Source organism: Leptonotus elevatus, chromosome 1 (genome assembly GCF_054856555.1).
Source record: "Leptonotus elevatus isolate MCC_2025b chromosome 1, RoL_Lele_1.0, whole genome shotgun sequence".
NCBI classification, from domain to species: Eukaryota; Metazoa; Chordata; class Actinopteri; order Syngnathiformes; family Syngnathidae; genus Leptonotus; species Leptonotus elevatus.
Genome location: NC_141239.1, coordinates 8,090,040 through 8,116,119, shown reverse-complemented (window position 1 = coordinate 8,116,119; position 26,080 = coordinate 8,090,040). Strand labels below are relative to the sequence as shown.

The 26,080-nt window shown below is 40.2% G+C and overlaps 4 protein-coding genes across 7 annotated transcripts in view; 3 read left to right on the top strand and 1 right to left on the bottom strand.

Moving 5' to 3' along the window:
• Positions 1 to 1,070, bottom strand: part of ift22 (intraflagellar transport 22 homolog (Chlamydomonas)) — an 80,517-nt gene extending 79,447 nt beyond the window's left edge. For all 4 annotated transcript variants that reach the window (XR_015094520.1, XR_015094522.1, XR_015094521.1 and 1 more), the window contains exons 1-4: positions 799 to 1,070; positions 540 to 622; positions 345 to 431; positions 65 to 267 (exon numbers count right to left, since the gene is read on the bottom strand). Coding sequence is in view for 1 of the 4 variants with exons in the window: in XM_086072731.1 (XP_085928857.1) it covers positions 65 to 267; positions 345 to 431; positions 540 to 622; positions 799 to 837 (412 nt within the window). In the remaining 3 variants the exon portion in view is untranslated. The remainder of the gene's footprint in view (positions 1 to 64; positions 268 to 344; positions 432 to 539; positions 623 to 798) is intronic.
• A 192-nt stretch (positions 1,071 to 1,262) lies between these two features.
• On the top strand, positions 1,263 to 11,913 carry LOC147180568 (uncharacterized). The gene is made up of 19 exons (XM_086086302.1): positions 1,263 to 1,310; positions 1,677 to 1,836; positions 1,925 to 2,045; positions 2,119 to 2,247; positions 2,320 to 2,394; positions 3,110 to 3,181; positions 3,745 to 3,861; positions 3,951 to 4,136; positions 4,207 to 4,316; positions 4,755 to 5,151; positions 5,212 to 5,313; positions 5,389 to 7,392; positions 7,948 to 8,058; positions 8,767 to 8,871; positions 9,431 to 9,589; positions 10,536 to 10,636; positions 10,717 to 10,930; positions 11,079 to 11,171; positions 11,253 to 11,913. The coding sequence occupies exons 2-19, from the start codon at positions 1,682 to 1,684 to the stop codon at positions 11,418 to 11,420; spliced, it is 4,419 nt and encodes a 1,472-aa protein (XP_085942428.1). The 5' UTR covers positions 1,263 to 1,310; positions 1,677 to 1,681; the 3' UTR covers positions 11,421 to 11,913.
• A 156-nt stretch (positions 11,914 to 12,069) lies between these two features.
• Positions 12,070 to 17,142, top strand: bcl10 (BCL10 immune signaling adaptor). The gene is made up of 3 exons (XM_086072709.1): positions 12,070 to 12,336; positions 14,464 to 14,752; positions 14,967 to 17,142. The coding sequence occupies exons 1-3, from the start codon at positions 12,286 to 12,288 to the stop codon at positions 15,362 to 15,364; spliced, it is 738 nt and encodes a 245-aa protein (XP_085928835.1). The 5' UTR covers positions 12,070 to 12,285; the 3' UTR covers positions 15,365 to 17,142.
• Positions 17,143 to 18,079: 937 nt separating this feature from the next.
• On the top strand, positions 18,080 to 25,960 carry LOC147180566 (mucolipin-3-like). The gene is made up of 13 exons (XM_086072632.1): positions 18,080 to 18,188; positions 18,704 to 18,961; positions 19,029 to 19,196; positions 19,272 to 19,425; positions 20,432 to 20,513; positions 20,587 to 20,683; positions 20,760 to 20,859; positions 20,937 to 21,049; positions 22,628 to 22,777; positions 22,859 to 22,960; positions 23,040 to 23,162; positions 24,869 to 25,075; positions 25,301 to 25,960. The coding sequence occupies exons 2-13, from the start codon at positions 18,734 to 18,736 to the stop codon at positions 25,454 to 25,456; spliced, it is 1,680 nt and encodes a 559-aa protein (XP_085928758.1). The 5' UTR covers positions 18,080 to 18,188; positions 18,704 to 18,733; the 3' UTR covers positions 25,457 to 25,960.
• The last annotated feature ends 120 nt before the right edge of the window (positions 25,961 to 26,080 follow it).

Below are 26,080 nucleotides of genomic sequence, written 5' to 3'. Positions count from 1 at the left end.
AAGAAAAAAAACATTTGTGAAGTATGGTTCATTTATCATATAGAAGACTTTGAAAAAGGATTACCTAAAGGCAGTCGACCTTCTTCGATTGCGCTGCCGGGCTTGTGATGTGCAATGAGCAGACACTGGCTGTCCTGCAAGCCCTGCGAGGAGATGAACATCGAGTGCCAGGTCTCAATTTCTTTAAGGTGACTGGGAACGTCAGGATTAAAAACAATCATCACACCGCTGCAGTCCTTGGTGAGTGCAGGCCAGCACGACTCAAACCTGGAAGAGGAATAAGTCTGTAAAATGTATCTTCATGGTGCAAATAAAGTGAAATAAAGAAGATTTATCGAACACACTTGAAGTCGCCGGAACAGTCCCACAGCTCAACCTCGCATGATTTCAAGTCACCACTACCATCCAGTTGTGATTCAAATTCTAGTATCCTGCAAACAACCAGAAAACTACAACTATTAATTTGATCATGCGATCATGTCTATCCTAAACTAAAAAGCTGTTGGTGACATTTGAGAGGATTGTCATGTAGCTCTTACCTGACTGCTTGAGTGGGTCTGTATACGCCTCCCACATTTTCTGTTGTGTCGGAGAGAAAATTTGCAAGGACGGTTTTCCCACTCTGAAATAAACAGTGTTGTATTAAAGTCATAACAATGACACCTTTACATGGCTTGTGTTGTTGTTTTAACAGAAAACGCGGATCCGTATTGATTTGTCATTTAGTCTTATGACTGAACACGTGAAATAACAGATACTTTAAACGCGATGCGGTTAAAGATGTGTATATTTACTTACCTCGTTTGGACCAATTAGGAGTATTTTAGCCTTGAACATTGTAGTTACAAGGCTCAAGTACCATTAGCCGTCAAGCTAACTGTGATTTAAACCCTAACTGTGCGTTAGCTGGAGCAAATGCCAGTTGTCTGTTACTGAGAAACGACTGTATGTCAATTTAAGGTTAAGTTTGAAACGTTCGGGTAGGATAAAATAACAAAAACAAACAAACATAAAAACAATACTCGTAAATCTTTGTAGCTTTGTTTGCTAGCCGAGCTCACGACGGTAAACTTCCGTTTAGTTTCTATGGTTTCAGCCAACAGTGGAATTGCTCTCTTATCATTGGCTGCCAGCGAATTATATCTCGTGAAGCACCGTTTACGCTACCTTCAATGTAGCGAATCAACGGTGAGAGAATGTCATGACGTCACGGAATTGTCCCTAGACTAGCCAATCATCTTCAAATCACCGAGATTGACGAAGTGGGCGGGTGTTTTGGAGTGTTTGCCATACGAAACAAAACCAAATCCGTGAGTAATGTCTTTCTTTACTAACAACATGCTGTCTCCGAGCAATTAAATAAACCGACGCTGTCGCTTTACTCTGTGTACGGTAAGGTGTATTTTTGATATAAACGAAATGGTTAAACGTCATAAAGGGGCGAGTTTACATTTACACCACGTTACCCCTGACAACACATCTTGACGACAGACGCTAATACGCAAGCTAAAATATATCTAGAGTGCATTTTCCACCGTGTCAGTAACAACAGTAATAATAGATTGGATTGTATAGTTCCTTTAAATTGACACAGTGACTCTTAGCAATAACTCATGAGGGTAAACAAAATGTTTAGTATGTTAGGAGCTTCTTTATTATTGTTGCATCCATGACAGGTGTTATGTGTCCCGAGGATGAAGGGCCTCCTGGCTGCAACTGCTCAGCCAGGCTGGGTGTGACTCTGACTTGTGCAGACCTTGAAGGCACTCATGAATCCTCAAAGACCATCTGGACCAGCACCGGTCTCAATAAAACCCCACAGGTTGAGGTCCACTGGTGAGGAACATGATGTGTACTCTGTATACTGTCATTGTGCAGCTGAAGCCACTTATCCCACTGTTTTATCTCCACATAATCCATTTAGTCCATGTAATGCCAGGGAGAATGACAAAGGGTGTGGAACGTTCGTGAAGAGATTGATGGACGCCGAAGCTGCCATCGTTTCTGCAGCTGCACAGCTTGTGTCATTTAAAGACATTCTGAATGTACGTCTTCTAAACTCGTGTCTTCAGCAGAGTATTGCAAATTACTCATGTTTCCTCTTCTGGTTCATGAAAGGATGCACAATCGTCCGTCAACAGGCAGCGCGTGTCCAAGCAGAAAGGACTCTTGCTACAGAAGATGGAGGACTTTCGTCAAATCAACCTGGTTGTGCGAAAAAAACTGAACCAGCTTCTGGACGAGGAGGTCAGTGTTCATGCATTTGATCTTCGGCCTCTATTTGAAAGTTTATGAATGTTTTTTTTTCTTTTTAACCAGACTGATCGCATTGATGCAAGCACCAAGATTGACGCTTTGCTGAATAAGATCCTACAGATTGAACGTGAAAATCAGGTGTGTTATGTGAAAAATGCACACAAGTACATACATGCTACTAAACTGATGCAAAAGGACACTAGGTTTAAGCGGCGTAATGCCATCCATCCATTATTGATAGCGCTTGTTCTCAAGAGGGTCACAAACTTTGGGTGAGACGTAGGGATGTAACGATCATCATGATACAATATTATCACGATATTGTAGGCAGGTTGGCAATCTTAAAAAAAAAAGAACAAACTCACAATTCTGTAAAAAAGAAAAGGAAAAGAAAAAAGAAGCTCATATTGAGGGAAAAAAAGAACAATATTGCGTTTTTGTACATACCAGCAGTGACAGAGAAATAGGCTTGGCTAATTATTGAATTTTAAATGTACATACAATGCTAATTAATTGTGGTCAGAATTATACATACATTCAAATAGTACAGGTAATATTAACCTCAATAAACGACCTACAATCACGAATAACGTTTAATATTGAGGCACTACTATTTGCTAATGCATTCACAGACTATATTGTGGTAGTCTTAATATCGCAATATTGCAGTAGTGAGTGGTGGTTTTCAGACCAAGGCCTTCACTCAACTGTGAGGCAGATTTTAACGACTATTTCATTAAAAAAAAATCCCACAAACGCGCTCCAAAATCTTGGAGAAAGTCTTCACAACGGACCACTTTGTCCATGTTGTGTATAATATCTATTTTGTTTTTCTCTAAATTGTCCTCTCCAGCTTCTCAAAGGTGACCTTGGTGTAGCAGAAAGAAGAGCAGAGGAGTTGATGTATCTGCAACAAAAGGAACAGGCGAGTACATGCGGCGATGTCACGACATCCTCAATCAGTATAATGCACCACAGTGACATGGAAAAAAGTCTTTTTTTAAATGGAAGTCAACCCCAAAATTTTCTTTACAACAATATGTTCTATATACCACCATGTTTCCTGATTAATATTGCGTTTGTGGTATACACTTGAAGGAGTAAAATCCGCCCGTTTCTTTTTTCTATCTTGGGGGCGGCCATTTTGCCACTTGCTTTCGACTAAAAATGACATCACAGTTGTTCAGGCTCAGGTAATGAACAATCACGGCTTTGCTTCAGAAAATAGGTGAGCTGTTATTGGTCGTTACCTGAGCTTGAACAACTGTGATGTCATTTTTAGTCGACAGTATTTGGCAAAATGGCCGCCCTCTTTGATGTATAAAAACGGGTGTATTGAGCTGCTGAACGGCTGGAAAAATAATTCCTTACTCAAATTACTTGAGGGCTCGTTTCACCTCTACTGTAGTAATGTAAAATGGGTGCCTTGGCTCAAAGGTTGGGAAAAACTTCCCTATTCCAATTCCTTCTCATTCCCATTGATCACAGGAGAACATCAAGAGCGCTCTTAACATAGCTAAGTCTGCAGAAGGCATACGCGCCCGTATACAGGGGCAGCTACGCAACAAGGAAGCAGAAAACAATCGACTGACTGTGCAAGTGCGGGTAAGAAACCCTGAGTTTGTATCGCCCCCACCCCCACCAAGATGAGCGGCACCTAAAATCGTCATGTTCTACGACATTATTTTTTCTAGACTCTAGAGCGATCCCTGACTCAACACAAGTCAGAGATACACGACCTGAAAGCATCCCTGACAGCTCTGACGGAGCAGACCTCACAAGAGAAGGAGGCCCTCAAGAAGGCCTCACGTGTGCACAAGCAGAAAGCTGAGCGATTCGAGGCCACCCTCGAAAAGTGCCTCAGTCAGCTACAGGATAAGGTGCGACCAGAGTCCATGCAGGTGATGCACTTGGCTCTCTTATTGCGAACACACAACTTTTGTCTATCAGGACTTCCAGCTGTCAACTCTCCTAGAAATGAGAGAGAAGTGGACGCGGGAGAAGGAGCAGCTGACCGGAGAGAACCACAAACTAGATGCTCAGGTGGAATTACTGCAAAAGTAGGTTTATGAACTTCTACACTATTGTTAAAGAATTCTGAATTTTGTGTATCTAACTGTTAACAACTATTTGTACTAGAGATGTTCTAACTAATCCTAACCTGTGATGACTTACAGCCTCCACGAGTCAAAATACAATCAGATTTTACTGTCTTAGTGGGTTTTTTCTTTTTCACAAGCAGCAGCCGCTTATTTAGGGATTTACATATCACACGCATGATGCGCTTCTCCGCCCATGACTTTTTTTGGGCAAAGATTTGCCATTTTCGAGCAATGACCAAACGACACAGAAACTGTCATGTCAATTTTGCGCTCATTTGCATACAGACCACCCACTCAAAACAGGCTAAGCGAGTCCATTTTGACAATAGCGTGTCAATTGTGTGTGTGTGAGGGGAAATAAGCATAATATGTCACCGTTAACTTTTATACTTAAAGGCAACTAATCGGCATCCCGATGAAGCTGCAGAAGGACATGGAGAGGCAAACGGCGAAAGTGAAGGAGAGAGAAAGGGAAAGGAAGAAAGCAAGGATAAAGGAAAAGGAGGACATGGTGAAGGAGAGAGAGAGGGAACACATGGAGTTGGAGGCGAGGGAGAAGGAAAGGGAGAAGCAATTAGAGGAGAGCATGAAGGAGCAAGAGGACGGGGAGAGGGAATCGCTGAAGGTAAGCGAGGAGAGGATGAAGGAGAGGGAGGATCAGGAGGAGAAAGAATGGGTGAAGGGAAGGGAAGAAAGGATGAAGGAGAAGGAGGACAGGGAGAAGGAATTGGTGAATGTAAGGGAGAAGAGGGTGAAAGAGAGGCAGAAGCAGGAGGACAGCGAGAGGGAATGGGTGAAGGGAACGGGGGAGAGGATGAAGGAGCAGGAAGACTGTGAGAGGGAATGGGTGAAGGAGAGGGGGGAGAGGGGGGTGGAGGAGGAGAGGGAATCGATGAAGAGAAGGGAGGAGAGGGAGAATGAGAGAAAGGAGCAGAAGGACGGGGAGAGGGAATGGGTGAGGGGAAGTGAGGAGAGTGAGAAGGAGATGCAGGAGCAGGAGGACAGGGAGAGGGAATGGGTGAAAGGAAAGGAAGACAGGATGAAGGAACAGGAGGACTGGGAGAGGGAATGGGTGAAGGCAAGGGGGGAGAGGATGGGGCAGAAGGAGAGGGAATGGGTGAAGAGAAGGGAGGAGAGGGACAAGGAGAGAAAGGAACAGGAGGAGAGAGAATTGGTGAAGGAACGGGAAGAAAGGATGAAGGAGCAGGAGGACAGAAAGAGGGAATCGCTGAAGGTAAGGGAGGAGAGGATGAAGGAGAGGGAGGATCAGGAGGAAAATGAATGGGTGAAGGGAAGAGAAGAGAGGATGAAGGAGAAGGAGGACAGGGAGAAGGAATTGGTGAAAGTAAGGGAGAAGAGGGTGAAGGAGAGGCAGAAGCAGGAGGACAGCGAGAGGGAATGGGTGAAGGGAAGGGGGGAGAGGATGAAGGAGCAGGAGGACTGTGAGAGGGAATGGGTAAAGGAAAGGGGGGTGCGGGAGGAGAGGGAATCGATGAAGAGAAGGGAGGAGAGGGAGAATGAGAGAAAGGAGCAGGAGGACAGGGAGAGGGAATGGGTGAGGGGAAGGGAGGAGAGGCAGGAGGACAGGGAGAGGGAATGGGTGAGGGGAAGGGAGGAGCAGGAGGACAGGGAGAGGGAATGGGTGAAGACAAGGGGGGAGAGGATGGGGCGGAAGGAGAGGGAATGGGTGAAGAGAAGGGAGGAGAGGGACAAGGAGAGGAAGGAACAGGAGGAGAGAGAATTGGTGAAGGAACGGGAAGAAAGGATGAAGGAGCAGGAAGACAGAAAGAGGGAATCGCTGAAGGTAAGGGAGGAGAGGATGAAGGAGAGGGAAGATCAGGAGGAAAAAGAATGGGTGATGGGAAGGGAAGAGAGGATGAAGGAGAGGGAGGACGGGGAGAAGGAATTGGTGAAAGTAAGGGAGAAAAGGGTGAAGGAGAGGCAGAAGCAGGAGGACAGCGAGAGGGAATGGGTGAAGGGAAGGGGGGGGAGGATGAAGGAGCAGGAGGACTGGGAGAGGGATTGGGTGAAAGAAAGGGGGGAGAGGGGGGTGGAGGGGGAGAGGGAATCGATGATGAAGATAAGGGAGGAGAAGGAGAATGAGAGAAAAGAACAGGAGGACAGGGAGAGGGAATTGGTGAGGGGAAGGGAGGAGAGTGAGAAGGAGAGGCAGGAGCAGGAGGACAAGGAGAGGGAATGGGTGAAAGGAAGGGAAGAGAGGATGAAGGAACAGGAGGACTGGGAGAGGGAATGGGTAAAGGCAAGGGGGGAGGGGATGGGGCAGAAGGAGAGGGAATGGGTGAAGAGAAGGGAGGAGAGGGACAAGGAGAGGCAGGAGCAGGAGGACGAGGAGAGAGAATTGGTGAAGGATCGGGAAGAAAGGATGAAGGAGCAGGAGGACAGGAAGGGGCAATGGGTGAAGGAAAGGGAGGACAGGGTGAAGGAAAGGAAGGAGCAGGAGGAAAGAGAGAGGGAATGGGTGAACCGAAGGAAGGAGTGGGAGAAGGAGAGGGAGGAGCAGGAGGAGAGGGAATGGGTGAAGGTAAGGGAGCAGAGTATGAAGGAACGGAAGGAGCAGGAGGATAAAGAGAGGGAATGGGTGAAGGGAAGAGAGGAGTGGGAGAAGGAGAGGGAATGGGTGAAGGGAAGAGAGGAGTGGGAGAAGGAGAGGAAGGAGCAGGAGGACAGGGAGAGGGAATGGGTAAATGGAAGGAGGGAGAGGAAGGAGCAGGAGGAGAGGGAATGGGTGAAGAGAAGGGAGGAGAGGAAGAAGCAGGAGGACAAGGAGAGAAAATGGGTGAAGGAAAGGTGGGAGAGGGAGAAAGAGAGAAAGGACTGGGAGAAAAAATGTGAAGAGAGGGAGAAGGAATGGATCAGAGAGAGCGAGAGGAGGGGGTTGGAGAAGGCCAGCGAGGACAGCTCGGAAAGGGAGGAGACGGCCGAGACCCCCGCAGGGCATGAAGGTGGGAAGCAGCAACTCGAAAGACTCCGAGAGGAAAAGGAGCACGTCAGCGGCAGTTATGCTATGCTCAAGGTACAACTCAGTTGGACACTTCATTTGATGCACCTTCAAAATCAAATCCAGGGATGGGCAAACTTTTGTGCTCAAGGGCCACATTTGATTTTTTAAATGGACAAGTGAGCGCACTAAAGAACTCGAGCTGCACAATCATTTTTTTTTTATCATGATGGCAATTTTGAGAGCCACAATTAAATTAACCAGATCACTGATGATATGTACTTAATGCAGGCTCTGCTGCATAATCTATTCAATAATGAGTGGAATCAGGTCAAGAGAGGAAACTATAGCATTTTTTTCAGACTCTGCAATTCATATTGTCCTTTAAACTCCTGGGACAATGGCATGTCCACACCACCAAATGTTACATGGATTAAGTAGCAGTGGGGCAAAGTGCAGAATGGCTCACTCACTGATACATTTTCAGAAATGGGTAGGAAAAAAAAGAAAATATTGTGTTGATTTATTTCGTGAGTTGGCTGGCACTCCAGACACACAACTATTTATAAGCAGATATAAAAAGTACATTTTCCAAAATGTGTCACAAAATCTACATCATGTGTGTCGCAGCTGTCCTTCGAGCAGTTGGAGAAGCAGCTTGCTGAGTGTGACGCAGCTCTGGCCCAAGAGAAGAGTGCGTCGAGTGAAAAGGACCGCAGAGTTGAACAGTTTGAAAACCAGGTTAGCGTGGCGGGCGACTGGTTAGCACCGCTGCTTCACTGTCAGGAAATCTGGGTTTGAATCTCTCTGTGAAGTTTACATGTTTTTTTTCCTACTGTGCTTCTGTTTCCTCCCATAAACCAAAAGCATATGTTTGATTTATTGCATAACAGCTCCTGAAGGGTTTTCTAGTTCAGAAAGCCTTGATGAGCAAATCAACAACTTTGAATCTCCACACATCCATTGGTGCTGAAAACCATTTTGCGGCGAAAAAACTAGCCACAAGGACGCTATTTCCTGTAACATTTTTAGCCAGCCATGAACCAGACTTGTTAGCTCTCAACATTGTATCAAATCTAACATAATACAGCTCAATAACAACACATAATGATAATATAGCGTTTCACCTTCTGAACCGGAATTTCGGAGTTGTTCGTTGGAGATGCAACTCCCGATTAAATTCCTCAGGAAATACTAAACTATTGCATATTGAAAAGTGTATTATTATTTTTTAAATACAATCATGAACTTAAACTCATGACGGTGAAATTCATTGAATACCAAATTGTCCAAAGGTGTGTGAATGGTTGTGCCCTGGAATTGGCCGGCATCAAATCCCGTTCTTACCACACCTCTTGCCGAAAGCCTGCTAGGAAAATGATGGACAAGCACAAGCACAAGCGTAAATGGATGGAGCTGGATAATTTAAACTCTTTATGTTCCTTTCAGTTTGCAGAGCTTGAAGCAGAGTTGAGCAATGTGAGGCTCCAATATGAAAACGTATCACAGGGTCTTCAGCGAATACAAGATGAAGAACACTCAAAAGTTGATGAGGTAATTTTTTCTTTCAGCTCGCACTTGAGCCTAATGAGCGCTGTGGAAGTTTTCACAGCTTCAAGCTGTTTAATGCCAATGCTAGTTGGAGTCAACTGTCAAACTGGACATAAAATTGGGAGAATTAAATGTATATTTTAAACAACCACATATTTAATATAACAGCACACAGTCATATATTATTTTTCCTGTGCAAGGAGCTGATAGCTATAACTTACAGTCGTCCATACTGCCCCCAGGTGGCCAAAGTTGTCAGCAGCACAATGCCATTCAATTGATACAAAGTGTTACAAAAACTTTTTGTTTTTGGTTTTTTAAACTTGTGCCATTACTGTGTTTTTCTAAACTACAATATTATATGGTAATGTTTTTCTCATTAAAAAAAAAAATACTAAAGTTTTTGGAATTTTAGGGGCAGCTAGACTGGATTAATTGTCTGGAGATGTTTATACAGATAAATGGTCTTCCTCATTCTGGAACGAAGCATAGCTCGAGGTTGCTTCGCAACATGCAGAGCAGAACCTAGGTTTGCTGACATTTTAGTCTAACCCTCTGTCAGGTGAGGCAGGAGTTGCAGGGTTGCGTCGAAGAGCTGAAGCATTTGTCTAAAATGCTGCAAGAGACCGAGCAGAAGCTGGTCGCTTGCCAGGAAGAGCTGCAAACCTCAGAGAAGAAGTGCTCAGAACAGTCAGAGGACCTTAAGAAGCTGCAGAATGAGGTGTGCCGGCAGGAAGGGTTCATTGGTTTTAACATTGGACATCCTGGAAGCGTCACACATGAGGCAATACAACTTGAAGTGATTTAGGAAGGAAGGGGAAAAAATATCAGTAAAATGTAGGATTTTTCAAAAATATATTTGATATTAAATATGTAATCAAATACTTCAATAGTTTAATTTTTTTTGTAATTTCATTAAAAAAATATTTGTCTTAATTTTAATTAAAAAATAATAATTCAAACTACATACAATACAATTACAGTTCTAATAAATGTATGATTATTTCTCTAAACTTTTATACACACATCTGAAATATGTACTCCTAGATTTTTTTTACCTTTGTTATTAAAATTAAAAGATAACTAAATACTATTAATAAATGTATATATATTATGTATAAATACTTATGCTAAAATAATAAACTGGAAACATGTAAAAATTATTAAAATCTATGTGATTATTTTATTAGTGTGTAATGTTTCATATAATATTAAAAAATAGCATTTTATTTATTTAAAAAATAAAAACAACACATCTAGGTCATATTGTAAGATTATTATAAATGTCTAACATTTTTACACAACCAAAAACGTCATCATATTTATTAAAGTTATTGTATATTTTCAATTAAAAATAAAAATAATTAAGCTAAACACAATTAGTTAATATTGATATAATTTTCTAATTGACAATATAAATACAGTGAGATAATACTGATATATAATTAAAATCATAAACTATTAAGACAGTCTTTTTATATATGATAAATGTAATATTGAAGTTTTAGATGGAAGGTGGAAAACAAAACCATGAAATAGTTTTTCTAAATCTGACCTGATGCCAGAGCATTTTATTCGGCGTGTTACTAAAAAAGACCCCAAAACATTTAGCCTTTGATTAATATATAACAAATAATTAATCTTACATCTGTATTTTGAAATAACAGCTGCAGACTCAAGTGAATTTGGTGAAATCGACCATGGAGCTAAGAGAGTCCGCTGAAGAGACCCGTTCCAAACTACAAGAGCAAGTGGACACCCTGCAAAAGTAAATCAACACAAGACTGAATTGACCAAATTGGACCTTGGCGAAAGCACATAAACCCTGACTCCAAAATGTTTGTTTAGGACGCTTGAGCTGCTGAGCCAAGAGAAGCTAGAGCTGGAACGGAAGCTGGAGGTCCAAGAGCAATGTCTTTACCACAGCGGCCAGCTGCTTGAGCAGCGCTCCGCGCGTTGCACAGAGCTCGAACACCAGTTGGAGCAACGGATGTCCGAATGCGAAGCGCTCAACCGGCAGCTGGATCAATCCTCAGCAGACTTATTGGATTTCAAAGAACAAGTACTTGTTTTTTGTGGTTCTTAAATGTTCTAATAAATTGAAAAATAATATTATTATGTTTATATATTATAATAATTAATATTATTATTGTAATATATATTATAGAATGATAAATAAATCAAATTTTTAAAAAATCCTTAATTTACAGGTTAAAAATGTAAAAGAGCAAGTTTTGTCCAAAGACGAGGCCCTTCAGATCACCGTTAACGAGCTGAGGCTTCTCCGTCAGAGCAAAGTAACGGTGAGCACCGAACTCACCCTTGCCCTCACTTCACTAACGTACTCAACATTCAACCAGGAGATGTTTTCTGTGGCCGTTTAGACGGAGAAGCAGTTTGAGGCGCGTGTGAAAGAGCTGCAGCTCAGCCTGGACAAGTGCGAAAGTCACAAGAAGAGCATGCAGAACTATGTGGACTTCCTCAAAAACTCTTACCTGATGATATTTGAAGATCAAATATCCACTTTTTGGTCCTCGACTTTTATGAAATGACCTCCTTTCCAACAAGTGATATTTATTGTTGTCCTTTTTTTTTTTCAAGATTCAAATCCTTCCACTTTTCAAAAGGGCTTTTTTTCTGCGAGTAGTCCGTCGTCCTCCCACATTGCAAAATTGTCCAAAGCTGTGAATGGTTGTTGGTCTATATGTGTTCTTACCACAAAATCTGTATGTTGTTTATTTTACAGTGCATTGAATGAATATTAAGCAATGGACTGATTTTAGTTCCTGTTTTACTAGAAGGATTAAAAAGCACAATTAGGAACACTCATACTGAAAGAGTTTGTTTTCCTCTATAAAAAGGAAGTGAAACTTTTGTGTTTAGTAGCGCAATATGTTTTTTATAATGTTACATTTGAGATTTATTGTTTGGTATTTGCAATGTGTGATGATGGATTAATATAATCACAGCATACATTTACTTTTTTACTTATATTTAAAATTTTATTATATACGGCATTTTGTTTGGAATAAATTATGTTTGTTATGTGTCGTTAGATGTCTAGTCAATATAAATGCAACCAACGTAACGTTTTTAAATAATTTAAATAAATAAATAAAACAAAACATGTTTAATAGCGACATTCTATGGCCATGGGAGGCTATTGCACCACGTCTAAGTTTGAGTGACGTGTGACGTTCGACTTGTGTCGACGTAAACTTTACTAATCAGGAAGTCAGGGCTTCCCTCCCTCGTTTGCTGAAACACAAAAATATAAGTGAATACTCCTGATTTACCGCGATATAAAAACAAAAAAAAAAGTCCAACCTTTTTGGGTAGGACCTTAATGCCGAACTGGTATTTTACCGGAACGCCTGTATTTTTTTTTTGTGTACTTTTTTTTTAATCGTCGCGAGGATGGATGTCCCTCAACTCACTGAAGATGAGATGGCGGAGATTAAAAAAGAAGTGAGTACGCCAGCTCACTATCCCAAACGCTCGACGTAGAGTTGAGCATTAGCTAAAACACATCGAAAATGGCCTCTTTTTTTCCTCTCTCTCTCTCACACACTCTTTTCTTGAGTAAAATGTACGAAGCGGATAGTTTGCCGTGTCCCGTAACTCACTACCGTGCGCTATTTTGCCGTGAATCGGGAACCTTGACCGCTAAAAAAATAAATTTAAATAAAAGAGTTAAATGAACTTGGAACGTACTAACTGCAAAACCGTGGCCACACTGTACACCTGTAGAGCCAGCCTGTCTTAAAATAAGAAGACATACTATTACTCTATAAGTCAGTGTAGGGAGTAGGTCTAAATATACTTGGTTTTGGGGCCCAAACAACATGAAACAAATGGCAATCATATGTCATGAAGCAGTTAAATAGAAAGAAAGCAACTATTTCACTACACATTAGGGACGTAACAATATCCACACATATGATAATTATCACAATGTGAACCTCAAAATATGTTAATTGTCACAATAATGTGGGAAGTTGGCGATATCACAATACTCACTATCCATCCATTTACTACTGCTTAACCGGGGTCGGGTCGCGGGGGCAGCAGCTTTAGGAGGGAAGCCCAGACTTCCCTCTCCCCTGCCACTTCAACCAGCCGAGAGACATAGTTTCTCCAGCGTGTCCTGGGTCGTCCCTGAGGCCTCCCGCCTTCTGGGACATGCCCGGAACACCTCTCCAGGGCGGCGTCGAGGAGGCATCCGAACCAGTTGTCCGAGCCACCTGAACAGGCTCCTCTCCACGCGGAGGAGCAGACCCTCCCGGATGACCGAGCTTCTCACCCTATCTCTAAGGGAGAGCCCGGACACCCTTCGGAGAAAACTCATTTTGGCCGCTTGTATCCGGGAACTTGTTCTTTCGGTCACGACCCACAGCTCGTGACCATAGGTGAGGGTAGGAACGTAGATCGAGAGCGTCGCCTTTTGGCTCAGCTCCTTCTTCACTACCACAGACCGATACAGAGCCCGCATCACTGCAGACGCTGCACCGATCCGCCTGTCGATCTCCCACTCCCTCTTGCCCTCACTCGTGAACAAGACCCCTAGATACTTGAACTCCTCCACTTGGGGCAGGATCTCATCCCCGACCCAAAGAGAGCATGCCACCCTTTTCCGACTGAGGACCATGGTCTTGGATTTGGAGGTGCTGATCCTCATCCAAACCGCTTCACACTCGGCTGCGAACCGCTCCAGTGAGAGTTGGAGATCATGGCTTGAGGAAGCCAACAGCACCACATCATCTGCAAAAAGCAGAGATGCTATACTGAGGCCAACAAACCGGACCCCCTCACCGCTTCGGCTGCGCCTAGAAATTCTGTCCATAAAAGCTATGAATAGAAACGGCCATCCACCCCTGGGGCCTTGCCACCGAGGGCTCACGGAGGAGAATACTCACGATATTGTAAAAAAAAAAATGAATTTGGCATACATAAACAAAATACATAAACATACATAAAAATGGACATACATAAACAACCTACAATCACTACTAACACTTGATATTGAGGCACTCGCTCGTGCACACACACATTGTCAATCGAAGGATCTCAAACGTGTTGCGTTGCCCTTCTGGCAATTAATGTGGGTTATAAAAAAAAAAGGTCATAGAATGCCCAATTCAAATTAAACTACACTAATAATTAACCACCAGAGGGTGCTGGAACTGCACAAATGGAATACAACCTAACTTTTATAACAGATGTGTTGCTTTTAATATCATGACATAATGATGACAACGATATTGTGGCAATTTTAAAGGAGCATTGTGGATGATCCCTTTTTTACTCATGACTGCTACTTATGGCCTAAAGCATAACTGCAGCATCTGTGTAAAGCTAGTGCATGGCCGCTACTCATGAATATTTAGAGACATAAATAAAAAAAATCCCCATGAGATTTATGACTGCATCTTAATAGAGTTTAATTGGTGATAAGATTGTGAGGGGTCCTTGGAAAAGGGTCCCTAAACCCAAAAAGTTTGAGAAACCCCGGTCAAATGATTACCAGAAGAGTACATTTTTATTCTTGCAAAGGCAAATCATTAAAAAATGAGCTCCCTCAACACCATCTTCCAGGTCCTGACGCGCATGCGACACTACCTCTGCGAGAAGATCCGGGCCCGGTGCCACCTGGACTACCTACGCTCCCGCCGTATCCTGACCCGGGACGACTCGGAGGAGATCAACAGCAAGAGCACGCAGACCAGCAGGACGGGGTGGCTGCTGGACATCCTCACCGAGAACCCCCGTGGCCTCGACGTCCTGGTTGACTCCATCCGGGAGATGCGCTCGCAAAACTTCATCATCCACAAGATCACAGATGAGGTGCAGAAGGCCAAGAATGAGAAGCTGGAGACTCTCAGAGGTTCGGAGGCCACATCTTACTTGCTGTATTACTTTAGCTAACAAATTAAAAAAATATATATATACATGTAATCCAATTTGGGACCGAGTCTGTCTGCTACAAGGGGGCGCAAATTCCCCATACAAAGAATATTCTACTCATATTTAAAGTAAACTAATCTACAATATTCACATTTATTGAGATGTAACAGTCTTTGTTTCTTGTTTTTCTGCAGCCGCAGCTTCCAGTTCCTCACCCAAGAACAGTCCCACCCCTCCATGTTCCACCCAGGATCTCTGCAGTACGTTCTCAAATGACTCCACCTTGGTCTGTTACTTGGATGGACAACAAAGCCCCTCCACATTGGAATTCGGCATCCGCCCCAGCGCGGCGTCACTGCCGAACGGCAGCAATCAGACGTCTGTGGCCTCCTCCTCCGCCACAACCTCCTCCAGCCTCCCCAGGCCAGGAGACCCGGGCGCTCCGGCGCTGCCCGAGGAGGAGGAGCAGGAGCAGCTGATGGGGTCGCACTCCAGCATAGACGCGGGGTCCACTGGCAGTGGAGCGGACCCCAACTTCCAACCCCTCCGCTCACGTTGTCTCACTCCTGCGTCGCATCGGAGCAACTTTTAATAAATAGGGTTAGTATTTTTGCATTTAAGGGACCACCAGGTACACTGCTGCTTTTTTATTACAGTATAAAATAGGGCTGAACAATATTGAAAAGTAATGTAATTGCGATTTTTTTCCCACCCTTAATATTGCAATTGCAATTTAATATGCAATTTTTTCCCCATGTTTTTTTAAAACAATTGAAAGCATTAAATTAATTAATAATATAAACAATATCTGTTTTATTGTACTGTACATAAATGTTTCGGTTTTACAGTTTATCGACTTCAACTAAACTCTTTGACTTGTAATATTTTAAAGTCAACCCCCCCCAAAAAAGTATTCACAATAATATGTTCTATGCAGCCCTACTAGTCTAAATCCGGTATTCTGGTTAATATTGCATTAGTGGAATATGAGTTAAGCAGTAAAATCCAGCAGTTTTTATCAGTATTAGAAGGCGGCCATTTTGCCACTTGCTGTCGAGTGAAAATGACATCATAGTTGTTCAGGTCTCAGATAACAACCAATCACAGCTCAGCTTCAGAAAACACGTGAGCTGTAATTGGTCATTGCCTGAGCCCTGAGCAACTGTAATGTCATCAGTCGTCAGCAAGTAGCAAAATGGCCGCCCCCTGAGATGGATAAAAACGGCTTGATATTACCGCATAACTCATATTCCACAAATGTAATATTAATCACAATGTCGTGTTTAGACTAGTAAAGTCTCATATTGTCAAGAAATGTTTAAAGTTGACTTCCTTTTTAAGAGCTCACTAACTTCACTCAATTCTACTGAACAAATGTGGTGTAAACACAAGCCAGAAAGTCATAAATCAGACATTACTTCAACAATTCTTGTTTCATGAAACAATGATATGTAAACGTGGACTGCTCCTTTTTTTAAATCTAGGATATATATCAATACATTATACACATTGTAAATATCTATTTATTAAAAGAAGCCTACTGACCGACCCAAAAATAAACTATTTTTTTTCCAAATTGTAGCCTTTGAGATTTGAAGATTGCATTCTATTACTTTACAATGTTAATTTGAATTTGTTTAATTGTTCAGCCCTAGTATAAACATGATGTAGTCACTACACTGTACAATACACCAAAGCTTGTACAAATAATCTCTGTGGGGAGTTAAAAAAAAAATATATATAATCACATTTTGATTAGTAATGTCTATCTAATCCCAAAACGACAAGTATAGTGCATTTTTTTTGCACTTGCTTGCATACTTATTTTTTTGGACACAAACGACACATTGGAGTGAGACATAATAAAAAGATCTCAGAACTGTGAGGCAGATGTGCTAACCACTAGATCACCATGCTGCCCCGAGTCAAAGACTCATTAGCTAATATTAATACTGTATGAATATTTACTCATCCAACTTGAATGTATCCAAATGAGCCTGCTTGTTTATCTTGTGACAATGACTCAAAATCATCACCTCTTAAAATGTTTGTATTCTCTGTGTAGGAAATAGGAAATTAGTATAATTTCATCTAGCCATCGTAGCAGACTTTTGGCGAGAGGCGGAGTACACCATGGACTGGTTGCCAGCCGGGGCACATACACAGTAATGACCATTCACACTCACTGTCAGTCTGTCACACATATGGACAATTTGGGAACTACAATGAAATGAACATAACGTGCATGTTTTTAGAATATGGGGGAAATGGCGTGCATGGAGAAAACCCACATAAGAGGCATTTATTAACTTTTGCGGCTGTTTCTCATATGTCTACTCAGAAATGTTCAATAAAACACAAGACAAATAATACAGTACAGTTATTGAACTCATTATTTACATTAATACAAATCAAAAGATACCCCCCCCCCCCCAAAAAAAAAATACAAACACTTACTAGGTATCTTGACTGTCACACTCTTATATGACACTTTACACAACTTATTTTTAACCTCGTGCAACATTTTAAGGGGATGTTGACGTCTCATGCAAATGAGACACAGTGGAACCAATGTCGCTTTAATTGGCTTTAATTAGACTACCATGATGACTGGTGGGGTACGCCTAAAAGAAAGTGGTTGTATTTTTCTTGGACACAGCACTTCATGATCATGTCACTGAATTACCATAGCACTACAGGGGGTCAGGGGTGTAGGTCATACTACAGTACTGTATTAGTAAAAATGAATTTCGTCGTGTGGTCTTAAAATTGGTTAATTAAATATTTAACTAATTCATCCATCCAATTTTTAAACCGCTTATTCCTGTCACGGGTCACGGGGGTGCCTATCCCAGCCTGCTTCGGGCAGTAGGATTAAACTAATTAAAATGTAAAAAAAAATATTTTCAATTTAATTTAATAAAAAATATTTTCAATTTAATTTAATAAAAAATATTTTCAATTTAATTTAATAAAAAATATTTTCAATTTAATTTAATAAAAAATATTTTTGTGTGCTAATTTAATTCATTAGAGTTGGTTATGTTAAAGTGAATTTAAGAAACTCTTTATACGTTTGATATATATATATATTTTTTAATGATTTGGTTAGTTGTAATGCAATTATTTATAAATAACACCAAATATTTTTTTAATAACAATTAAAAAGAGTATTCTGTAGATTGGTATTTTCGAAGCAATGCATATGAAAAAGAATTGATAAAAATGCAAAGCTAGATATAAATCTATTTGGTAGTCAGATGTTGACATCTATAGTTTTTTTTTTCCTTTCCAAACATTGTTTTGGAAATTCCATAACTGGAAAGCATGACACAGAAGTATGAGTGTCATCGTCGAGGCACTTAGAGCCGATTGTCGTGTAAGCAGCTCCATCGATGCACAGCCATTTTTCATAGGTAAGTCCTATATTATTATTAGTGTTATCATTATTATTGTGTGTTGTGTGTATTTTGTGTATTCGCCAACTTCTGGTGGGCAAATTATTGGTATCTTTATTGATTGTCATCATGTGTGATTTTTCTTTTATTATTTTTGCTGTGCAACGCCCGTTAAAGTTTTATTTTTGTATGTCACATTTGTTTACCCTCACTTCTTGTAGTTTAATTCGGCAACACGTTGATACAATTCATACAATGAATATCAGTAATCTAGAAATGACTTTATTGTCAGATGTCATGTTTCTGGTACATTCTTAGGGAGCTGCATTGCTATTTTTGTCCTTTTTTTTTTAATGCAGATCTGTGATGCTTTAATTCAAAATTTTAAAATGCTCCTATTTTAGTAAAGTATTGTATTGTCTGAAAGCTGGTAAAAGGCCATGTAGGCAAACCAGTTTGATAAACATCAGAATGACTGGAATGATGGCGCCGTTCGTTAACTTGAAGTGCATTTTGTCTGATGCGTGTTGAAGCTTTGGCAGCGTCTGACTGTGCTCGGTCCCATGGACGAGTCCGAGCCCCTTTTGGGTGGCCGCTTGGAGGAGAGGAGAGCCAATAGCCGCTGCAGATGGAGCCTTCGCACCCCCAACATGGACCCCAGGGTGGTTGAGGACCTGAGGCGGAGGCTCAAGTACTTCTTCATGAACCCCTGCCAAAAGTACAAAGCCCGAGGACGCAAACCGTGGAAGTTGATGCTACAAATATTAAAAATCGCCCTCATCACCGCTCAGGTACAAAATCCGGGCTGCTTATGATGAAGCACAAAACATTTTCTCATCTTTGTGATTTCTTTCTCAGCTGGTCTCGTTCGGACTGAGCAATGAGATGATGGTCACCTTCAAAGATGAAAACCTGATGACGTTCCGACATCTATTCCTCAAAGGATACAAAGACCACCAGCTAGGGGGCCACGTTTTGCACACTAAATCCGACGTGTACGACCACATCTGCTACATCATTGACCGGGTAAGTTCAGTGAAACCTTATGAGAATTTGTGTCATGGTAAAGTTTCAGTTTTTGTTGGTATTCTCTTCTCGCAGTATATCAATCTGCAAAACCTGACAGTCGGCAATCTGGCTTATGAGAGGGTTGATGGCGAGTACACGCCTCTGTTGGTCTGCCAAGAGTCTTACAGGAACAGCAATATTGACCCTGGAAATGAGACCTTCTACATCGATCCGCACATTGATACAGGTAACATATCATTTACTACACACTGTTGCAAAAAATATAAATATATCGTAGTTTGTCGAGTGCATAACAAATGATTAGACCCTGAACAATATGGATTTTTTTTTAAGGCTGATTGAGATTCCAATATTTGGCAGAATAAAATTCCGATAACTTAATTGGGTGATTAATTACAAAAAATTGTAAAGAATAAAATAACTTTTTTTTCTCTTTTTTTCCAGGCAGAACATTTGACTATTTTACAATATTTTGTCTTATAGTGTTTAGTAAGAGAGAGAAACTTTTTTTATTTTATTTTTTATTTTTATTTTTTTAAGAGCTAATGCTGGCCAACTAATCAGTCGGGCCCTAGAAATGATTGACACTTTGTCAAATCACACTTTTGGTCTCTGATTGATTGCTTTTGTTATGGGTGCGGTGGTTTCTCAAAACTCAAATTAGCTGTTCAAGGTGGGGCCAGAGAGAGCTGGTGTTTTTTTGTTTTAGTAATGCGCTGCTGTCAGGTTATACTGACAGTTTTAACGAATATGACATCCCCCCCAAATTTTTTTTTTTACAAAATGCTATAATTTCAATACCACACACCGAATCTACCAAATAACAGAATGGACTTTTTCCTTACTGCCTTTCCCCGTTCTTTTAGAATCAACATTAGGTAAAAAAAAAAGGTAGGTTGCTCAAAATGCAGCAATTTCTCCCATGCACTCTCAAATTGTGTTGATCTCATGTCTAAAATGGGGCAATGATGTCATCTATTGGTGGCTGTTAATCAGTAAAGTTATTTCCAAGTTTGAAATTTACAGTGGAGCAGAATCAGATGCTCCCACACCGTCCCCATTGAAGAACAAAATGTTGAATCCACTCATGCTTTTTATATTTATGGAATCTGAGTCAGTGCGACAGTGGAAAATAATCACAAAGAGGATTAAAGTGTGGCTTCCGGGAAAAAAAAGAAAACCAATTTTTATCAGAAGAAGGAATGCAGCTGATTTTATGATTTCATACTCAGATTGCTTTTCCATCTACCCGGTGCTCTCATTGGACAATGGCACTCTGGCGACGCCCCTGAACTTCTCTTTGGATTTTAGGAGGTGATTATGAGTATAGTACATGCCTTCATGAATGTTAAAATGCCTGCGTGCTCATGTGTTCTTTTGTGTCCAGGCTGCTGTCAGTCAACATTTACTTTACCTTAAAAACCATCAATCTGCAGACCGTCAGGCACCACGAGCTTCCCGACTGCTACGTCTTCCACGTGGTTGTCAGTTCCCACCGACGCCCTTGTAGGACCCGCTAACAAAATGCCGCCGACTCACCTGCTTTGCTTTCTGCTACAGATCACATTTGATAACCATGCTCACAGTGGAAGTATCAAGGTGGGGGTCGGTAACGACGTCACCATCAACGAATGCAGAGACTGGAACGTGGAGGGCACTTGTAAGATCACAACGAGTTATGTTGCGAATTTCAACGCAGCGACCAGCTGCCATTAACTCGAAGGTCTGTGTTTATAGCCGGGAAAAACGACTATCTCCTGCTCTTCTTCGATTCTGTGGTCATCCTCGCCTGCTTCACCTCGCTGATCCTCTGCGTGCGTTCCGTCATCAATGGCATCCACCTCCAGTTTGTGAGTAACGCAATTCAACAATGATATTCGGGAGGGGCCAAATTTGGTTATTATTGAAACAAAATGTGTCATAATCAATGCCACACGCTCTTCAATATTAGGCAGTAGTACCATCTGATTTCTCCTTGCCAATCAATAGTGAATCTAAATAACAACAATGGAGGAGTTATAATAGTGATAATACTGCACTTCCTCTAGATAGATACCCCTACTCAAATACACTCATTAGTCCTCTTAAAAAAATATATATAAATAAATAAAAACCTTTTTCTAAATCTACTCAACAAAAATATATGTGCCATACCAAGATGCTGATTAGACACCATGATCAGTGCACAGGTGTGCCCCACAATAAAAGGCCACTCTGAAAGGTGCAGTTTTGTTTTATTGAGGGTGTCTGGGGACTCAGAAAAACAGTCAGTACGAATGTGAGGTGGGATGGATTATCTGGGCAAAGGAGACGTGCTCACTATCACAGATTTAGACTGTTTTGTGAACAATATTTGAAAGAACTGGTGATATTGTGTATGTGGAAGAACTTATACATCTTTGAGTTCATCTCATAAAAAATGGGAGCAAAAACAGAAGTGTTGCGTTTATATTTTTGTTGAGTATAAATGCGTCCATTGTTTCCATTCAGAAAAGAAAATGTTTGTAGCTATAAATTATGTAATTCATAGGCAGTATCTTTTAAACAGTTAATTGCTGATCTAATTGAAACTCTGTTGCTAACCAAAACAGCAGCACCAAAGCAAGTAAATGTCTATTAAGAGAAACTCCGTTGCTAACCAAAACAGCAGCACCAAAGCAAGTAAAGAGTCTATCAGCCATTTTAGCTGGTCTACGACTATTTCAAAAATTGTAGATTTGGACCACTTTTAGGTTCAGGTTCGAGTGAAGCACACCTGCGAGACTAGAAAGGACAAACAAAACAAAAAAAACAGTATTTTTTCCAGAGGATCTTTTTTCATTCCTTTTGACGGGGCTGCAGCTGTTGCCAAATTGCTGTTTGAACTTGCTAAAAAATAAAATAAAAAAGCTAATCAAGATTTTAAGCTCTATTAGCGGTAGGAAAGCCTATACACTGACATAAATGCCAAAAAAAAAACATTTGGGGGGGTTGATTTATGACCATTTTGGCAGATTCATGTTTGTCAGTAAAAGTTTAAAGTTACTCGGGGGAAAAAAACACTTTTAGATCCAGGAGTGTGTTGAAAGGGCACCCAAGAGCCCTTGGATGGACCCCAAAATTATCAAATAAATAAATAATAAAATTCCGAATTACATTACATTACAATTACATTCAGATATGTGGTCGGTCGGTTCATAATCTTCTCATTCCCTCTGGCCTACATCTCTGTAATCTATATTGTTTTAAATTTCACTTTAACTTAGCATAAACTGTAATATACCGTTACTTACATGTTCTAATATTCCACTGAGCATTCTATTGTTGTTTTTGTTAATGTTTTTAATGCAGATCCTTACCCTTATATACAGTACGTAAATAATAATTAGCTTTGTTTATGCCCCTAAAGCTTCATCATCATAGTAATTCTTTCTCTGTTTTCCCTGCAGGAGTTCAACACATTCTTCCACGCCTACTACAATAAAATTGTGACTATGTCGGACCGCATGGAGTTTGTGAATGGCTGGTACATCCTCATCATTTTCAGCGATACTCTGACCATCGCCGGCTCAACTTTGAAAATCGGAATACAGACTAAGGTGTGTTTTCATTCATAGACATTTGTTAGTTAGCATCCATAAATGTCTCCACTGTTGTACTTTTTTTTCCTTTTCTTTCAGTTCATGACGAGTTACGATGAGTGCAGCATCTTGCTGGGCACGGCGACCATGATGGTGTGGGTGGGCGTGATTCGGTACCTCGGTTTCTTCAAGAAGTACAATGTAAGAGCGTTCGCTTTTAGACAAAATGCAAACATGTGTGAGAAGAAGGTGAATTTGTATATTAATTTATTTTTAACAGATCCTAATCTTGACTTTGAGAGCAGCTTTCCCAAACGTGATCCGATTCTGCTGTTGCGCTGCCATGATCTACCTCGGCTACTGTTTCTGCGGCTGGATCGTGCTTGGGCCTTACCACGACAAAGTATGTCCCTGAGTCGTATCATTTCACTTAAGTGGGGTACATGCGCGCACTGATTTAAAAAAATAATAATAATCTCAACCAACAAGAGAATCCATACACAATGAGGAAATTTAGAAGAATGTGTTCTTCAGCTCGAAAAGAGTGGTGTGGTGTACTCATGTCTCAAAACCAACACAGCACATCACACAGAGCAATATCTACATTAACAATCCTGCGTCTCTTCCCCCGAACAATGTCTGCTGTAGTACCAGCACTGACCTGTGAGGGGCAGTGGGAGGCCACACGGCATCCAGACTATGGCAAAATACAAAGTGGAAAGTGTGTTAGTAGGTAATAGCCAAAATGTTAACAAAAAGCCCAAAAATTAAATAATGCATAATTAAAAAAATACACTCAACTAATATGAATTGAAAAAAATAATATAAATACAAATAAATGTCACTATCAAAATATAAAAAAATCACTTAATCACTACAATATGTTAAAAATGAAAAATGTTCTAGGAAATATGTTTTTAAAAATTCTATAGTAAACTAATGATTCAAAATGGTCAAGAAAACTGAGGTAAAATCACTTAATCATGATTAATTAATGCAAACATTTAAGAAAATGACAAAAGAAAAATAAATATATGAATAAAAAATGTATGTCAGTAGTGAAATAACTGAAAGTGCCACAAAACATAGCAAATCGTGAAGATGTTGAAAAAAGGGGGGAAAAATAATGCATTTACACACACACTACATTTTTTAATTTATTAATTAAAAATATATGCCATTTTGGAAAAAAAAGTATATTAAAATATTTATATTTTTTTTCAAATGTAATATGTAAAATGTATGTATGTAAATGTAATGCAATATGATTTTTTTTATTTACAAAACTTAAAAATAAATTAGTAAAAAACTAATAGTGTGAAACAACAAAAAATGAAAAAAAAATTCTTAATCAAAAATGTTGTAAACAATGATAACTAAATGGTCAAGAAAAGTAGGTTGAAATCACTTAGTCACTATTAATTAATGCAGAAATGTAAGAAAATTACTAAAGAAAATTAAATATATGAATAAAAAATGTATGTCAGTAGTGAAATAACTGACAACAAAAGCGCCACAAAACATAGCAAATTGACAAAATGTTGACAAAAGTGGGGGGAAAATACACTTACAGTACATTTTCTTAACGTATAAATTAAAATAAATGTAATTTTAAAAAAAATTCAAAAGTATTTTTAATGTAATCAATACATTATGAATTTTTTACAAATCAGATAAAAAATAACGCGCGAAACAACAATGAAAAAAAATTCAATCTAAGTTAATACAATTATGTAAACAATGATAACAAAATCTACTGTACTGTATACATAAACAACAAATGGCCATGATAAAATAATTGTAAGTAAATTTTGACTGAAAGTGACTGTCATAAAACATTACAGTGTAAAAGAAAGTAAGAAGTAGATGAACATTTAGAAAAATCTAGCCAACGTGTTAGCTTATCTGTTAACCACATTCCGGTTCTCCTTTTCATTTTTACGGAAAAAAATCACACGAATAATCACTCAGGATCAATTTTCAGAGACACCCAATAATCAAGCTTTGAAGGGGCTTGAAATGCTCAAATGTGGCCCGACTGTCAGTATGTGTCCCCCGCCTCAAACAACCACCGTCACAGATCCTCACCAAGCTAACGCCCTGTCCCAGTTCCGAACGTTCGACAAAGTGACCGAGTGCCTCTTCTCGCTGATCAACGGCGACGACATGTACGCGACCTTCCTGAAGATGCCCGACAACGGCTACATGGTGTGGCTCTTCAGCCGCCTCTACCTCTACTCCTTCATCTCCCTCTTCATCTACATGGTGCTCAGCCTCTTCATCGCGCTCATCACGGACACATACGAGACTATCAAGGTCAGACTTCCGAGTTGGCTCGAATGTAATCAAAACAGAAAACAGAAAAAAAATTACTAAAGCACAAGTGAATCATTTCCATGTTCATTTAACGTAAATCTCACCGAATTAGAATTTAAACTCTTGAGTTCTGTTTGTCGAATTCAATTTTGAACTGAACTTTGGAGGTTCCGCATCCTGCATTTGAATGACTCCAACCTGGTTTTCAAACTGATTCTATTGCAGCATCACCAGCAAGAAAAAGTGCTCGTGTCCGAGCTCCAGGCCTTCATAGCCGAGTGCAGAGACGAGCCCGAGTCCGGACGCTACCAAACGGACGAGGAGCCTCTTTCATGCTGCCTCTTGTCTTGCTTTTGCTGTAGATGCAGGAAGAAGATTTGACACCTGTTGTAGTAATCATTCTACTGTATTTTGGAATCAAATTGTCTATATGAAGAATGTTTTTGTTTTTTTCTCACACTATGTTCATTCACACTACATCTAATTATTTTTTTCTGATATTAAGTTATTATTAAATTAGGGAATTATTATATATTATAATTACTAATTTAATTAGCTAGTGACGATTACTTAAAAAAAATAAAAATAATATATATATATAGGCAATTTGCATATTATGTTAAACAATACACATTACATGAGCTATAAACATAAACAATAAAAAAAAGAAAGCACAGTACACTGAGCCATAAAAATTAGCATATGACTCAAAAATACTTTTTTTTTTTGTAGGTTGTTACATATGCCTCCAATTTCTCCTACTGTAGATCTTGGTGAAATGTATAACCGGGGCTGATTTGTTCCAACTTTCTAGGCGGCACTACAGGGCCATTTTTATAAAACCGCACAATAAACTAATAAAATAATTATTTTTGCAACATCTTATGTTTGTGTAAAGTTTAATGAATTTTCAACTAGGTTAAGACCCTCAAAAACGGCATTAATTTTCATTGCAAACAGCTCATCGTTTCAGCAACAGCCTGGGATGAAATAAAAAATTAGCAT

Coding starts and splice junctions, on each gene's coding strand:
- LOC147180568 (XM_086086302.1), top strand. CDS start 1,682: ATGTGTCCCGAGGATGAAGGGCCTCCTGGCTGCAACTGCTCAGCCAGG. Junction 1,837..1,924: donor CCACAGGTTGAGGTCCACTG/GTGAGGAACATG, acceptor TAATCCATTTAG/TCCATGTAATGCCAGGGAGA. Junction 5,152..5,211: donor AGGACAGCGAGAGGGAATGG/GTGAAGGGAACG, acceptor GAATGGGTGAAG/GAGAGGGGGGAGAGGGGGGT.
- LOC147180566 (XM_086072632.1), top strand. CDS start 18,734: ATGGACGAGTCCGAGCCCCTTTTGGGTGGCCGCTTGGAGGAGAGGAGA. Junction 20,514..20,586: donor TTCTCTTTGGATTTTAGGAG/GTGATTATGAGT, acceptor TTTTGTGTCCAG/GCTGCTGTCAGTCAACATTT. Junction 25,076..25,300: donor ACACATACGAGACTATCAAG/GTCAGACTTCCG, acceptor ATTCTATTGCAG/CATCACCAGCAAGAAAAAGT.
- bcl10 (XM_086072709.1), top strand. CDS start 12,286: ATGGATGTCCCTCAACTCACTGAAGATGAGATGGCGGAGATTAAAAAA. Junction 12,337..14,463: donor TGGCGGAGATTAAAAAAGAA/GTGAGTACGCCA, acceptor ACCATCTTCCAG/GTCCTGACGCGCATGCGACA. Junction 14,753..14,966: donor GAAGCTGGAGACTCTCAGAG/GTTCGGAGGCCA, acceptor GTTTTTCTGCAG/CCGCAGCTTCCAGTTCCTCA.